The sequence below is a fragment of the Pelophylax lessonae genome, assembly GCF_965119305.1.
Source record: "Pelophylax lessonae genome assembly, chromosome: 13".
NCBI classification, from domain to species: domain Eukaryota; kingdom Metazoa; phylum Chordata; class Amphibia; order Anura; family Ranidae; genus Pelophylax; species Pelophylax lessonae.
This window is the reverse complement of record NC_138780.1, coordinates 200,189,310-200,203,183: the sequence shown is the minus strand read 5'-3', so window position 1 is coordinate 200,203,183 and position 13,874 is coordinate 200,189,310. Positions and strand designations below refer to the sequence as shown.

The following is a 13,874-nucleotide window of genomic DNA, read 5'->3' as shown; positions in this document are numbered from 1 at the left end:
CGCCTTCCGGTTTTCGGATACAACACTGAGCTCAAGGACGATAGCAGATAAATAACATGTACAAACCACGCCCTGTATACACCATCATGTTTCCTCATTGGTTTACAATATAAGAGGGAAACCTCTTACCCAATGAGCGCGCACGGTGCGTCCGTTTCCTTCCCCGCCCATACGTCCCTGCCAATGAAGCGCGCAGTGTACGTCTATCACCCACCCACATTTTACAGCCAATGAGGCATTCAGAGTAAGTCTATTCCTACCCGCCCACGCGTCCCAGCCAATGAAGCGCACAGTGTACGTCTTTTCCCCCCGCCCACACATCTCAGCCAATGCGGGGCTGCTGTGGGCGGGGTGACGGTGGCCGGGCCGGGTGATGAGTGTGTCCGGGCAGTGATCGCTATCAGATCGGAGATGAGTTGGTTGGTATCCCGTGTGTGTTCGGTCCGGATCCCGGCCGCTGTCCGCCTGCTGAGTGTCAGTTCCCGGGCGGAGGTGGAGGGTCTGGTGAAGAAGGATAAGGTTGTGGTGTTTATGAAGGGGACCCCGGAGCAGCCGATGTGCGGATTCAGTAATGCGGTGGTGCAGATCCTGCGGATGCACGGAGTGGACGGATACGCCGCATACAATGTGCTGGAGGACCAGGACCTCCGACAGGGTGAGAGTGACCCGCCGGGGGGAGGGGCTCCAGAGGGCAATCAGGGGTCAAAGGGCGTCTATAGGGTCTATAGGGGCTCGCATGGGCCAGGAGTGTGTAGAGGGCTGGGGGGTCACCCATAGGATTTATAGGGGCCCATGGGGGGTCTGTAAGAGTTCCTGGGAATCAATAAGACACTCAGAGGGTCCACAGGGTGTCTATAGGGGTATTTGGGATCCAAAGGGCATCTAGGGTGTCAGAGGGAGTCAGTAAGACATTTGGGGGTCAAAGGGCATTTATGGGGGGGGGCAGGGGGTGTCTGTAGGGGCTGAGAGTCCCCCATAGGAGTCCCGAGGGTATCAGAGGAGTCAATAAGACATTCAGGGTTCAAAGGGCATCAGTGGTGGGCAGTGGGTCACAGAGGCCTATAGGGGGGGCAGGGGTGTCTAAAGGGGACCAGTGGGTCACATATAGAGATCCTTAGGGGGCCAGAGGGCATCTATTGGGGTCCACAGGGTAGCTATAGAGGTTTATGGGGTCCAAAAGGTATCTAGGGTGTCAGAGGGAGTCAGTAAGATATTTGGGGGTCAAAGGGCATCTATAGGGGTCCACAGGGTGTCTATAGGGGTCTGTGGGATCCAAAGGGTATCAGAGGGAGTCAATGAGACATTTGGGGGTCAAAGGGCATTTATGGGGGCCAGATGGTGTCTGTAGGGGCTGAGAGTCACCCATAGGATTCCAGAGGGTATCAGGGGGAGTCAATAAGACATTCAGGGTTCAAAGGGCATCAATGGGGGACGGGGGTCACAGAGGCCTATAGGGGCACGTTGGGGGGGGGCAGCGAGTCACGTATAGAGATCCTTAGGGGGCAAGGGGGCATCTATAGGGGTCCACAGGGCGTCTATCAGGGTCCATGGGGTGTCTGTATGCTTTTGTGGGATCCAGTTGGTATCAAAGGGAGTCAATAAGACATTTGGGGGACAAAGGGCATTTATGGGGGGCCAGGGGATGTCTGTAGGGACTGACAGTCACCCATGGGAGGAGGGGGGGGGCAGAGGGCATCCATAGGGGTCCACTTGGTGTTTTTAGGAGTTTATGGGAGCCAGAGGGTATCAGGGGGAATCAAAAAGACATTCAGGGTTCAAAGGGCATCAATGGGGGGGGGGGTCACAGAGGCCTATAGGGGGGCAGGGTTGTCTATAGGGGCACTTTGGGGGGGCAGTGGGTCACGTATAGAGATTTATAGGGGTCCACAGGGCGTCTATCAGGGTCCATGGGGTGTCTGTATGCTTTTGTGGGATCCAAAGGGTATCAGAGGGAGTCAATAAGACATTTGGGGGTCAAAGGGCATGTATGGGGGGCCTGGGGGTGTCTGTAGGGACTGACAGTCACCCATGGGGGGGGGGGAGCAGAGGGCATCCATAGGGGTCCACTTGGTGTCTTTGGGAGTTTATGGGAGCCAGAGGGTGTCAGGGGGAATCAAAAAGACATTCAGGTGTTAAATGACATCTATAGGGGTCCACAGGGTGTCTATAGGAGTTTGTGGGATCCAAAGGGTATTTATGGTGTCAGAGGGAGTCAGCAAGACATTTCAGGGTCATCGGGCATTTATGGGGGCCAGGGGGTGTCTGTCGGGGCTGAGAGTCACCCATAGGTGTCCACAGGGTATTAGGGGGAGTCAGTAAGACATTCAGGGTTCAAAAGGCATCAGTGGGGGCGGGTGGTCACAGAGGCCTATAGGGGGACAGGGGTGTCTATAGGGGCCCATTGGGGGGGGGGGCAGTCAGTCACATACAGAGATCCTTAGGGGGCCAGAGGGCATCTACAGGGGTCCACAGGATATCTTTAGGAGTTTATGGGATCCAGAGGGTGTCAGGGGAAGTCAATAAGACATTCAGGGTTCAAAGGGCATCAATAGGGGGCTGGGCAGGTCACAGGGGGGCATTTATAAGGGGCCCAGGGGTGTCTATAGGGGCCCATTGGGGGGGGCAGTGGGTCACATATAGAGATCCTTAGGGGGCCAGAGGGCATCTATAGGGGTCCACAGGGTAGCTATAGAGGTTTGTGGGATCCAAAAGGTATCTAGGCTGTCTGGGGTCTATAGTATCAAGGGGAGCCTATAGGGCCACACAGGGGAAGGAGGGCAGATGTGCATGTAACAGGGTCTATATCGCTATGGGGGGGGGGGTCTATAGGGGCATACAGGGACCAGAAACCCTTTATGGGGTTTATAGGGGTGTACAGGTTTAGCAGGATCCATGGAGTTGGAGGGTGTTATAAGGGCAAGCATGGGTCAGAAAACATCTGTGGTATTAGGGATCTATAGGGCCAGAGGGGGTCTGTAGGGAGTACAGGGATCAAAGGACATCAGAGGGGGTCTATAGGGGCAGCTTAGGGACTATGGGGTCAAAGGGCGTCTAAAGGGACACACTAAAGTCAATGAGGTTGGAGGGGTTTATAGGGTCACACGGGACAGCATCTGTGGAGGGTCGGGAGGGGAAGTCGAGGGCCTAAATGGGTTCAAAAGGGGAACTTGTGGATCACAGGGTGTCTATAGGGGTCTACAAGGTTTGTGGGCTTCATAGGGGCTCACAGGAGTCAGAGGGATCATCCATGATGTTAGAGTGAGCAATGGGCTCTGAGGGCTTCAAAGGGATCAGAGTCATGGTGGGGGGGGGTCACACGTGAGTTAGAGGGTATCTGTGGGTTCAGAGAAGGTCTAAAGGGACACACAGGGGTCAGGAGAAATCTGTGGGGTCAGAAGTGGTCTATAGGGATGCACAGCCATCAAGGGAAGGGACCGCTGGGGTCATGTGGGATTGAGAGGAGACCTGCGGGGTGACAATGCATATGTGGGGACAAAAGGGTTTTGTAGGAACACAGGGGTCAAAGGGTGCCCTATGAGGTCATGAGGCATCTCTTTGGTCTGTTGGAGCCCATGGAGGGGCGAGGGGGTCTAAAGGGTCAGCAGACCTCTGATTGGGTGTGTGTGTGGGGTTGGGGGGGTCTTGGGACACTTGTTTGGCCATATGAAGTATAAGAAGCTACACTGGGGTCACACGGGTATCTAGGGAAGTTGGGGGATATCTGGGTGAAACATAGGGCATCAGTGGGGCACTATAGGGGGCCAAGGGAGTCTTTAGAGGCCCAAGGGGGGCCACATGGCATTTAGAGGGGCCGGAGTGCATCTAAAGGGGGCTGAGGAACACATAGAGGCCCATGGTGGGGTCAGAGGGCATCTGTAGGGCTCTCTATGGAATCACACGGGTATATATGGGGTCACACATAGAGGCCCATAGTGGGGCCAGAGGGTATCTGTAGGGCTCTCTATGTATGGGGTCACATATAGGGTTAGGTGAGATGTTTGGGATCAGTGGTGAGGTCAGGTCGATCAGACACCCCGTGTGTTCCTTCAGGGAAAATACCTGATTTGGGTGCCCTCGGTTGGCCAGGTGTCCCATTGGTTCCATGATATCAGGTAGTACAAACGGGGGAGGAGCCAAGACCCCAGATCTGTCATCTTCATCCTTGGTGTTTCGATCGTTGTGATATTGGGGGGATGGTATGGAAATGTCTGGATGTGAAGGCGCATGGTTAACTTTTCTTTGCTATTCTTGGAAACCAACAATTGGCCGGATCTCAGGTTTCCTATAGAGGAGGAAGAGCGACGTCTGGAGGACAATGACCCCCCTCTTCCTTCCATAAATACTATATTATAAATATTATCAATACTTCTAAGTATTCATAAATCCCCCCCCCCCCAATACATTTAGATCTCTTCTTGTCCTTCAGATTTTCTTCTCCTGAGACGGTTATGTTGGTTGAAGGTTCTTCTCTTCCTCTACAGAAAGATCTTCTCAGTGACGAACTGTAACATTTTGTTACATTGTGTTATTGGGTTGTGATGAGCTGAAAGGAGGTCAATGGTGAGACCCTGAAGGCTTCTTGCACTGCTGTACAGACCTGGGATCTCAGCACAGGGATGGTGGGAGCCCCCCATAATGGGCACAGCCGGTGTACAGACCCAGGAACTCAGCACAGGGATGGTGGGAACCCCTCAATGTGTGCATCCGTGAGAAACCTGGTTGATCGCTATGCATTTAAACCCTCGGGCATTACGAACAATAAATAGATATGATTTAAAGAAGCAGAGACGGTTTGTTTGTGAGGCTGATAGTAGTAATTTTCCTCCTGAGCAGATCGCCCCCCCCGTGTATGCGGCCTTGTACGGCGTTGTCATGTGTCGGGGCTTTTGGCTTATTGTGCCATGTGATCTGGTCTGCTATCAATGCTCTCCTATGGGTCTGGTGACACGGGGTGTGTGTCCCTGGGTGATTGTGCAATGCTCCTCGCATGGTAATCTATCTCCATCTGAACTGTGACTCGGCACTTTTTAGTCCTGACACAAGAAAAACTCAGAGCCTGAAGAATAATTACAAAAAATAGCAATAAAAACCGGTGCTGTTATGGTTTTTCCAGGGGCGATACAATATTTTGGTCACAAAGTATCGGTATGGGCCGATATTCTGCACATTCAATCACACATACAATGCAGAGTGAGCAGTGTGCCCCCCATCCAGTGCATTGCAGGGTGACCAGTGTGCCCCAAAAGTCCCGCCTCCTGGACTGGCTCCTATGATAGACGTCACCAGTGTGCTGTCTTTCATAGGTAGGAGCCAGTCCAGGAGGTGGGACTTCGTATGAGAGCGCCCGCACCGGGTAAGCAGAAGAACCCTGCTCTGTGTAATCGGGTGGCGCTCTAATCCCCATCTCCCCTTCTCCTCCGGAGGCAGCCCAATAGGCCCTACCTTAAGAAAATATCGGGCAAGTTTGTGGCCGATACATTAAAAAAAAGTGAATATGGGCCTCTGATTATCCCTAATAATATATATATCTCTATCTTTTTTTTTTTGTGTGTGCTTTCACATACTTTAAGTGTTTACCTATCATTGATGTGCATGTTGGTTGATGCTGCGCTGGAGAGGTGTCAAATATTTGGAAAATTTTGTTTACCGATTTTACCATTGGAGTGCAGTCATGTGGATTTCATGTGTACTGTAGAAGATTTTTTTTATTGTAACAATATATGTCTCAATCTGAACAAAGTTTTTTACTTCGTATCTCTTAAGCCCCGGTTCACACTTATGCGTGTGCGGCGTTCGCATGTAATATCGGAGCGCACTGCTCCTTCATTACATGCGATCGGCTGTGCGGTGCGAGTTTAGCCATACACTTTGTATGGCTAAATTCGCACCGCAGCCGCAGCAAACACGCACAGGACCCTTTTTTTTTACAGCCGCATCAGGATCGGATCGCACAGTGGTTCACACTTGTGCGATCCGATCCTGTGCGAACTGCACGATCGCACTGCGATATGCGATCAAACTGGGGGTGTCGTTAAGATTTCATTGACACCCCCAGCGTATCGCATATGGCAGTGTGAACTGCCGGGGGTGCGTGTGCGATGCGGGAACAGGCTGCAAATTCACAGCCTTCCCGCATCGCATAAGTGTGAACCGGACCTAAGGCTCCGTTCACATCTAGGCGTTTTGGGGCGTTTTTCTGCTCTAGGATCAGCTCTCAAAACGCCCAACAAGACAAATCCTATTCATTTCAATGGCCCCTGTTCACATCTGAGCGTTTTGACGCTGTATACAAAACGCCCAACGCTCAAAAAAGTACATGAGCTTCTTTTTGGGCAGATTACAGGCGTTTTCCATTGATCTTTATTCAATCTAAAAACGCCTGCACAAAAATCGCGGTAAAAAACGCCGCAAAAATCGCGGTAAAAAACGCGCGAAAAACGCTACGCTCAGGTGTGAATGTAGCCTTAATCTCCTGTTCATTCCTTGTTTATAAACATTGATCAGATAGGTAATAGAGAGATACAAAGTAACATTGTTTATAAACATTGATCAGATAGGTAATAGAGAGATACAAAGTAACATTGTTTATAAACATTGATCAGACAGGAAATGGAGAGATACAAAGTAACATTGTTTATAAACATTGATCAGACAGGAAATGGAGAGATACAAAGTAACATTGTTTATAAACATTGATCAGACAGGAAATGGAGATATACAAAGTAACCTTGTTTATAAACATTGATCAGAGGCCCCGTTCACACTGGGGCGACGCTACTTCCCAGGGCGACCTCTTAGGTTGCGGCGCACTGCTCGCACCGCGACCTCGGAGCGGCCGGCATGGACTTCATAACATTGAAGTCTATGACGGTCGCTCCGGGTCGCCCCAAAGAAGCTCCGGACCCTTTTTCTAAGTCGGAGCGACTTGTGTCACTCCTATTAGAATGGGTCCACAGCTTCTCTATGGAAGGCGACTTACGGCGACCTGTCAGGCGACCAGGTCGCCCCAGTGTGAACGGGGGCAGACGGGAGATGGAGAGATACAAAGTAACATTGTTTATAAACATTGATCAGACGGGAGATGGAGAGACACAAAGTAACATTGTTTATAAACATTGATCAGACGGGAGATGGAGAGACACAAAGTAACATTGTTTATAAACATTGATCAGACGGGAGATGGAGAGATACAAAGTAACATTGTTTATAAACATTGATCAGACGGGAGATGGAGAGACACAAAGTAACATTGTTTATCCAATTGCGGACAGGCTGGCTCTCCTGCACAAACAAATGTAGCTCTACGTCAGTCACGCGCAGGGTGCTGGGGGACGAGCATGCGCGGTCGCTCCCCGCTGAGAGAAGAACGGTCGGCTATTGTAAACACAGCTGACCGTTCTTCTCCCTTGAATGATCACAGAGCGCCTGTGATCCTTCTATATAGGAACACAGACCGGTCTCTATGGTCAAAACTAACACCCCAAAATACGTTCTGCTCCTCCTCCTGAGTATGGTGATACCACATGTGTGACTTGGACACAGCCTGACCACATACAGAGGCCCAACACTAATACAGTGGTCATATACTATACACTGGCAAGCTCCTCCCCATACAGTTAGAAAACACTCCCCTAGGCTCACACGTAACCCTTTGATCACCCACAGGGTTAACCCCTTCCCTGCCAGTGTCATTATTACAGTAACAGTGCACTGATTACTGTAGTAATGTCACTGGTAACCCCAAAAGTGTCAAAAATATCAGTTAGGGGTCAAATCTGTCCGCCGCAATGTCGCAGTCCGGAAAAAAAAAAAAATCGCAGATCGCCGCCATTACTAGTTAAAAAAAAAAAACAATAAAAATGACATAAATTTCCCGTCGCAGTCCCGCTAAAAATCGCAGATCACCGCCATTACTAGTAAAAAAAATGACATCTTTTCCCTAGGTTGTAGAAGCAATAACCAATCAAAATACACTTATTGGGATATTTTTGGTTTAAAAAAAAAAAATGTAGCAGAATACAAATTGGCCTAAAAAGGATGAATTTTTTTTGGGGGGGTGGGGGGGTTGGATACGGATGTCATATTAGCAGAATGTGAAAAATATAATTTTTTTTTTTCCAGAATTTTTTTGTTTATAGCGCGAAAAATAAAAATTGCACAGGTGATCAAATACCACCAAAAGAAAGCTCTGTTTGTGCGGAAATTTAGGTACAGCGTCGCACGACTGCGCAATTTTCCATTAAGTAACGCAGTGCCGAATCGCCAAAAATAGCCTGGTCATTGGGGGGGGGGGGGAATCCTTCCAATCTCAGAGCTGGTTAAAAAAAAAAAAAAAAAAGTGCATTTTTCATTTTCTTTCCTCATTTTCCAAAAACTTGTGGGGAAAAAATAACATGTTCGAAAGACTCCTCATAACTCCTCCTAGATTATGTGTTGGGGGTGTTTGCTTTCCAAAATGGGGTAATTTTGTGGGCGTTTCCATTGTCCTGGAGCTCCAGGGCCTTCAAAGGTGGTATCGCCATACTCAGGAGGAGTAGCAGAATGTATTTTGGGGTGTAGTTGCAAGTATGCCTATACCGTGTGTGAGAAATAACTTGATAATGAGACAATTTAAAAAAAAAAAAAAAAATCTTTATTTTGCTAAGAATTGTGGGAAAATTTTACAACTTCAAAAAACACACCATGCCTCTCACTAAATACCTTCTAATGTCTACTTTCCGAAAAGGGGTCTTTTGGGGGGTATTTGTACTGTCCTTGCTTGTTAGTATCTCAAGAAATGAGTACATTAGGTGTGATACATTTTCCAAGATTGGCACCATAGCTTGTAGACTCTATAACCTTCATAAAGACCAAATAATATATACAGTGCCTTGCAAAAGTATTCAGCCCCCTTGAACTTTTCGACCTTTTGCCACATTTCAGGCTTCAAACATAAAGATATAAAACTGTAATTTTTTGTGAAGAATCAACAACAAGTGGGACACAATCATGAAGTGGAACGAAATTTATTGGATATTTCAAACTTTGTTAACAAATTAAAAAACTGAAAAATTGGGCGTGCAAAATTATTCAGCCCCTTTACTTTCAGTGCAGCAAACTCTCTCCAGAAGTTCAGTGAGGATCTCTGAATGATCCAATGTTGACCTAAATGATTAATGATGATAAATAGAATCCACCTGTGTGTAATCAAGTCTCCGTATAAATGCACCTGCACTGTGATAGTCTCAGAGGTCCATTTAAAGCGCAGAGAGCATCATGAAGAACAAGGAACACACCAGGCAGGTCCGAGATACTGTTGTGGAGAAGTTTAAAGCTGGATTTGGATACAAAAAGATTTCCCAAGCTTTAAACATCCCAAGGAGCACTGTGCAAGCGATAATATTGAAATGGAAGGAGTATCAGACCACTGCAAATCTACGAAGACCTGGCCGTCCCTCTAAACTTTCAGCTCATACAAGGAGAAGACTGATCAGAGATGCAGCCAAGAGGCCCATGATCACTCTGGATGAACTGCAGAGATCTACAGCTGAGGTGGGAGACTCTGTCCATAGGACAACAATCAGTCGTATACTGCACAAATCTGGCCTTTATGGAAGAGTGGCAAGAAGAAAGCCATTTCTTAAAGATATCCATAAAAAGTGTCATTTAAAGTTTGCCACAAGCCACCTGGGAGACACCAAACATGTGGAAGAAGGGGCTCTGCTCAGATGAAACCAAAATCAAACTTTTTGGCAACAATGCAAAACGTTATGTTTGGCGTAAAAGCAACACAGCTCATCACCCTGAACACACCATCCCCACTGTGAAACATGGTGGTGGCAGCATCATGGTTTGGGCCTGCTTTTCTTCAGCAGGGACAGGGAAGATGGTTAAAATTGATGGGAAGATGGATGGAGCCAAATACAGGACCATTCTGGAAGAAAACCTGATGGAGTCTGCAAAAGACCTGAGACTGGGACGGAGATTTGTCTTCCAACAAGACAATGATCCAAAACATAAAGCAAAATCTACAATGGAATGGTTTACAAATAAACATATCCAGGTGTTAGAATGGCCAAGTCAAAGTCCAGACCTGAATCCAATTGAGAATCTGTGGAAAGAACTGAAAACTGCTGTTCACAAACGCTCTCCATCCAACCTCACTGAGCTCGAGCTGTTTTGCAAGGAGGAATGGGCAAAAATTTCAATCTCTCGATGTGCAAAACTGATAGAGACATACCCCAAGCGACTTACAGCTGTAATCGCAGCAAAAGGTGGCGCTACAAAGTATTAACTTAAGGGGGCTGAATAATTTTGCACGCCCAATTTTTCAGTTTTTTATTTGTTAAAGTTTGAAATCTCCAATAAATTTCGTTCCACTTCATGATTGTGTCCCACTTGTTGTTGATTCTTCACAAAAAATTACAGTTTTATATCTTTATGTTTGAAGCCTGAAATGTGGCAAAAGGTCGCAAAGTTCAAGGGGGCCGAATACTTTCGCAAGGCACTGTACTTACTTTTGTTTATTTTTGCCAAAGCAATGTTAGCAGTAACTTTTTGCCAACATTTTTGAAAATGTATTAAATATGCAATATAACCAAAACAAAAAAAAAAAAAAACATTTTTTCTTTATTTATAACCAAAAAAATAAAAACCCTGGTGATTATTAAATACCAGTAAAAGAAAGCTCTATTTTGTGTGGAATAAAAGGACAAAAATGTAATATGGGTACAGTGTTGCATGACTGAGTAATTGTCATTCAAAATGTGAGAGCGCTGAAAAGTGGCCTGTTTAGGAAGGGGATATAAGTGTCCAGTGGTTAAACCTGTCAGCACCCTATATTTTCTATAGGTGACGCTTTTCAAAGCCCCCTATAGGTCATCAGTTTAGTGTTACGGAGGGGGGGGTGGTGCTAGAATCATAGCTCTCATTCCCGACGTGTGCGGCGATTATGTAACGTGTATCGCAATTGACATTTTCAGATGTTTGGCGCACTGCCACACGTGTTTGTACGTGCTTATAGGGGGGGAAAGGGGTCTTATTTATTTTTTTTTTTGGGGGGGGGGGTTTGCAACTTTTTTTTTTTTTTTCCATCACATAGGAGACAAAAAGTCCCCTATGTGATGATTTTTCTGGTGACAAATTCTCTTTAATGGGGCATCGGGGGTCCAAAAGACCCCGTACGTCTCCCGTGCTCCACTTGATGTAATACAATGTGCATTGCATTGCATTCTTTCCCGCCCTTGGTGGCCGGGGAAACGGTCACTGAGGACCCAGAAATGTCCACATGTTACTTCCGGGCCAACAACTAGACTTGTCTGCTCTTCTCCCTCCCCTCCTCTACCCAGTGGCACCCGCTACGCCGGTCCCAGGCCCGCGGATGGGCAAGTGGTGCCTGGGATACAGAGCGGGAGGGGTGTGCATGGGGTGTTAAGCATTTGAGGAGCAGCCCCAGGCGCTAGGTCGAAACGTAAGGTCTCAATGGCCGACTGGGGTTTGTTGAGCCCTGAATTAAGGTTTATAAACAATGTTACTTTGTATCTCTCTATCTCCTGTCTGATCAATGTTTATAAACAATATCTCTGCTCTAAACAATGTTTATAAACAATGTTACTTTGTATCTCTGTAACATTGTTTATAAACCTTAATCAGACAGGAGATGGAGATATGCAAAGTAACATTGTTTATAAACGTTGTTCAGATGAGAGATACAAAGTAACATTGTTTATAAACACTGATCAGACGGGAGATCGAGAGATACAAAGAAACATTGTATCTCACCTGAACAACATTTATAAACAATGTTTCTTTGTATCTCTCGCTCTCCCGACTGATCAGTGTTTATAAACAATGTTACTTTGTATCTCTCATCTGAACAATGTTTGTAAACAATGTTACTTTGTATCTCTCATCTGAACAACGTTTATAAACAATGTTACTTTCTATCTCTCTAACATTGTTTATAAACATTAATCAGACAGGAGATGGAGAGATAGAAAGTAACATTGTTTATAAACGTTGTTCAGATGAGAGATACAAAGTAACATTGTTTATAAACATTGATCAGACAGGAGATGGATACAAAGAAACATTGTATCTCATCTGAACAACGTTTATAAACAATGTTACTTTGTATCTCTCATCTGAACGTTTAAAGCAGGGGTATTGAATTAAAATTTACAAAGGTCCAGTCAATAAAATATTCTTCCAGCAGAGATCCGAATCACATGTTTGTGCGATGGCCACCCTGTATCCTCGCAACCAATCACTAGCTTGTTAACTTGGATAGCTCCCGTCCTCTGTCTATAGCTGTCCTGCCTCCAGCTTTTGGCTCTGTGAGACTGGCAGTGGTGATGGCTGTGGGCAGAACAACTCTAAAGGGTGGGACCGCAGGGGTCCGGATGAGACATTAACTGGGTCCGGATCCGGACCCCGGTCCGCCATTTAGTGATGCCTGGTTTAAAGTAACATTGTTTATAAACGTTGTTCAGATGAGATACAATGTTTCTCTGTATCTCTCTATCTCCCATCTGATCAGTGTTTATAAACAATGTTACTTTGCATCTCTCTCCTGTATGATCAATGTTTATATAAACACTGTAGTAGCCAGTTTATTTTTTTTTTTGACAGCAGCAGCAACGGAATACATTTTCTTCATATCGAATGTTTCTTCCAGCTGGCTGAATAAACCTTTGTAGGAATCCATTAAAACCAATTTCAATTCCCTTTTGTGAAGCCACATCTAGTAGAGGGTGGATTCTGATTGGTTGCTCTGTTTCATGCACTTTGTTCTGTAGACTAGGCCTGCAGTGACACCTGATGTTGGTCCAGAATATTATCTCTAGATTATAATAACATTTTGTTTTTCTCATTCATCCTTGCAGGGGTTAAGAGCTTCTCCAACTGGCCCACCATCCCGCAGGTGTTTCTGAATGGGGAGTTCGTCGGAGGCTGCGACATTCTTCTCCAAATGCATCAGAATGGAGACCTGGTGGAAGAACTGAAGAAGCTGGGCATTCGTTCCGCACTGCTGGACGCGGAGCCGAGTCAGGGGAGGAAGTAATGGAGGAGGCCTGTTGTGTGGACTGTTTATCCAGAGCGAGGCCTGCGCACACCAGAGAAGCCTTATTTATCACTATGAACTGTTGTACCTATTCTGTATTGTCGGCTTGTGTAATGGAAGATCTGTGAATGCCACCAAGCCACTTATCGCCGCCCTAGTGGATGTGTGGTGTAGAACGGGCGGCCCTCTATCCTTGTATTATAGTCAGATGATGACCACTGTTCTAGAGAGAGATGCATATAATATGGTAGAATGTAACATGATAATAAAATATTTACTTCCATAGAAGGCTTCATCTTTTTTACTTGTGATCTGAAAGTTGTATATTGACAATCTACTTCATATTTATCACCTTGTCACTGATTTTATCTTCCAGATCGGGGGAGGAGGTCAATAGATTGACTTCTCTTGGGAAGGAATGGCCGGTCCTTGCCTTATTTTGCTTATTTTTCAATCCATCTATGGTTGCCTTTACAAGAATCCTAGCAGACAATGCAGCAGCTATAGGAGCCTGGGGTGGAAGGGGGTCCCCATTAGAAAGTTCAGTTCACCTATGGTCTACATGTACTCCAGCCAGTGGTGTAACCATAGTCTTTGCAGCCCATGCAGTTGCTATGGGGCCTGGGCTGGGAGGGGGGCCCCATTGGCGCCACATCTGGTCTACATGCACCCTAGCCAGTGGTGCAGTGATAGCTATAGCAGTCCATGCAGCTGCTATAGGGGCCTAGGGTGGGAGGTGGGGCCACATCCGGTCTACATGCACCCTAGCCAGTAGTGCAGCGATAGCCATAGCAGTCCATGCAGCTGTTATAGGGGTGGGGCCACATCCGGT

General features: G+C 46.7%; 1 protein-coding gene across 1 annotated transcript; it reads left to right on the top strand.

Moving 5' to 3' along the window:
- Nucleotides 1–382: 382 nt before the first annotated feature.
- GLRX5 (glutaredoxin 5) lies at nucleotides 383–13,319 on the top strand. Its single transcript, XM_082275136.1, has 2 exons — nucleotides 383–655; nucleotides 12,864–13,319. Exons 1-2 carry the CDS (start codon nucleotides 412–414, stop codon nucleotides 13,040–13,042), a joined length of 423 nt encoding a protein of 140 aa, XP_082131262.1. The 5' UTR covers nucleotides 383–411; the 3' UTR covers nucleotides 13,043–13,319.
- The last annotated feature ends 555 nt before the right edge of the window (nucleotides 13,320–13,874 follow it).

What these genes read in the sequence shown, in the direction of transcription:
- GLRX5 (XM_082275136.1), top strand. Translation starts at nt 412, where the DNA reads ATGAGTTGGTTGGTATCCCGTGTGTGTTCGGTCCGGATCCCGGCCGCT. An exon ending in GGACCAGGACCTCCGACAGG is followed by an intron (nt 656 to 12,863) that starts GTGAGAGTGACC and finishes TCATCCTTGCAG; the next exon opens with GGGTTAAGAGCTTCTCCAAC.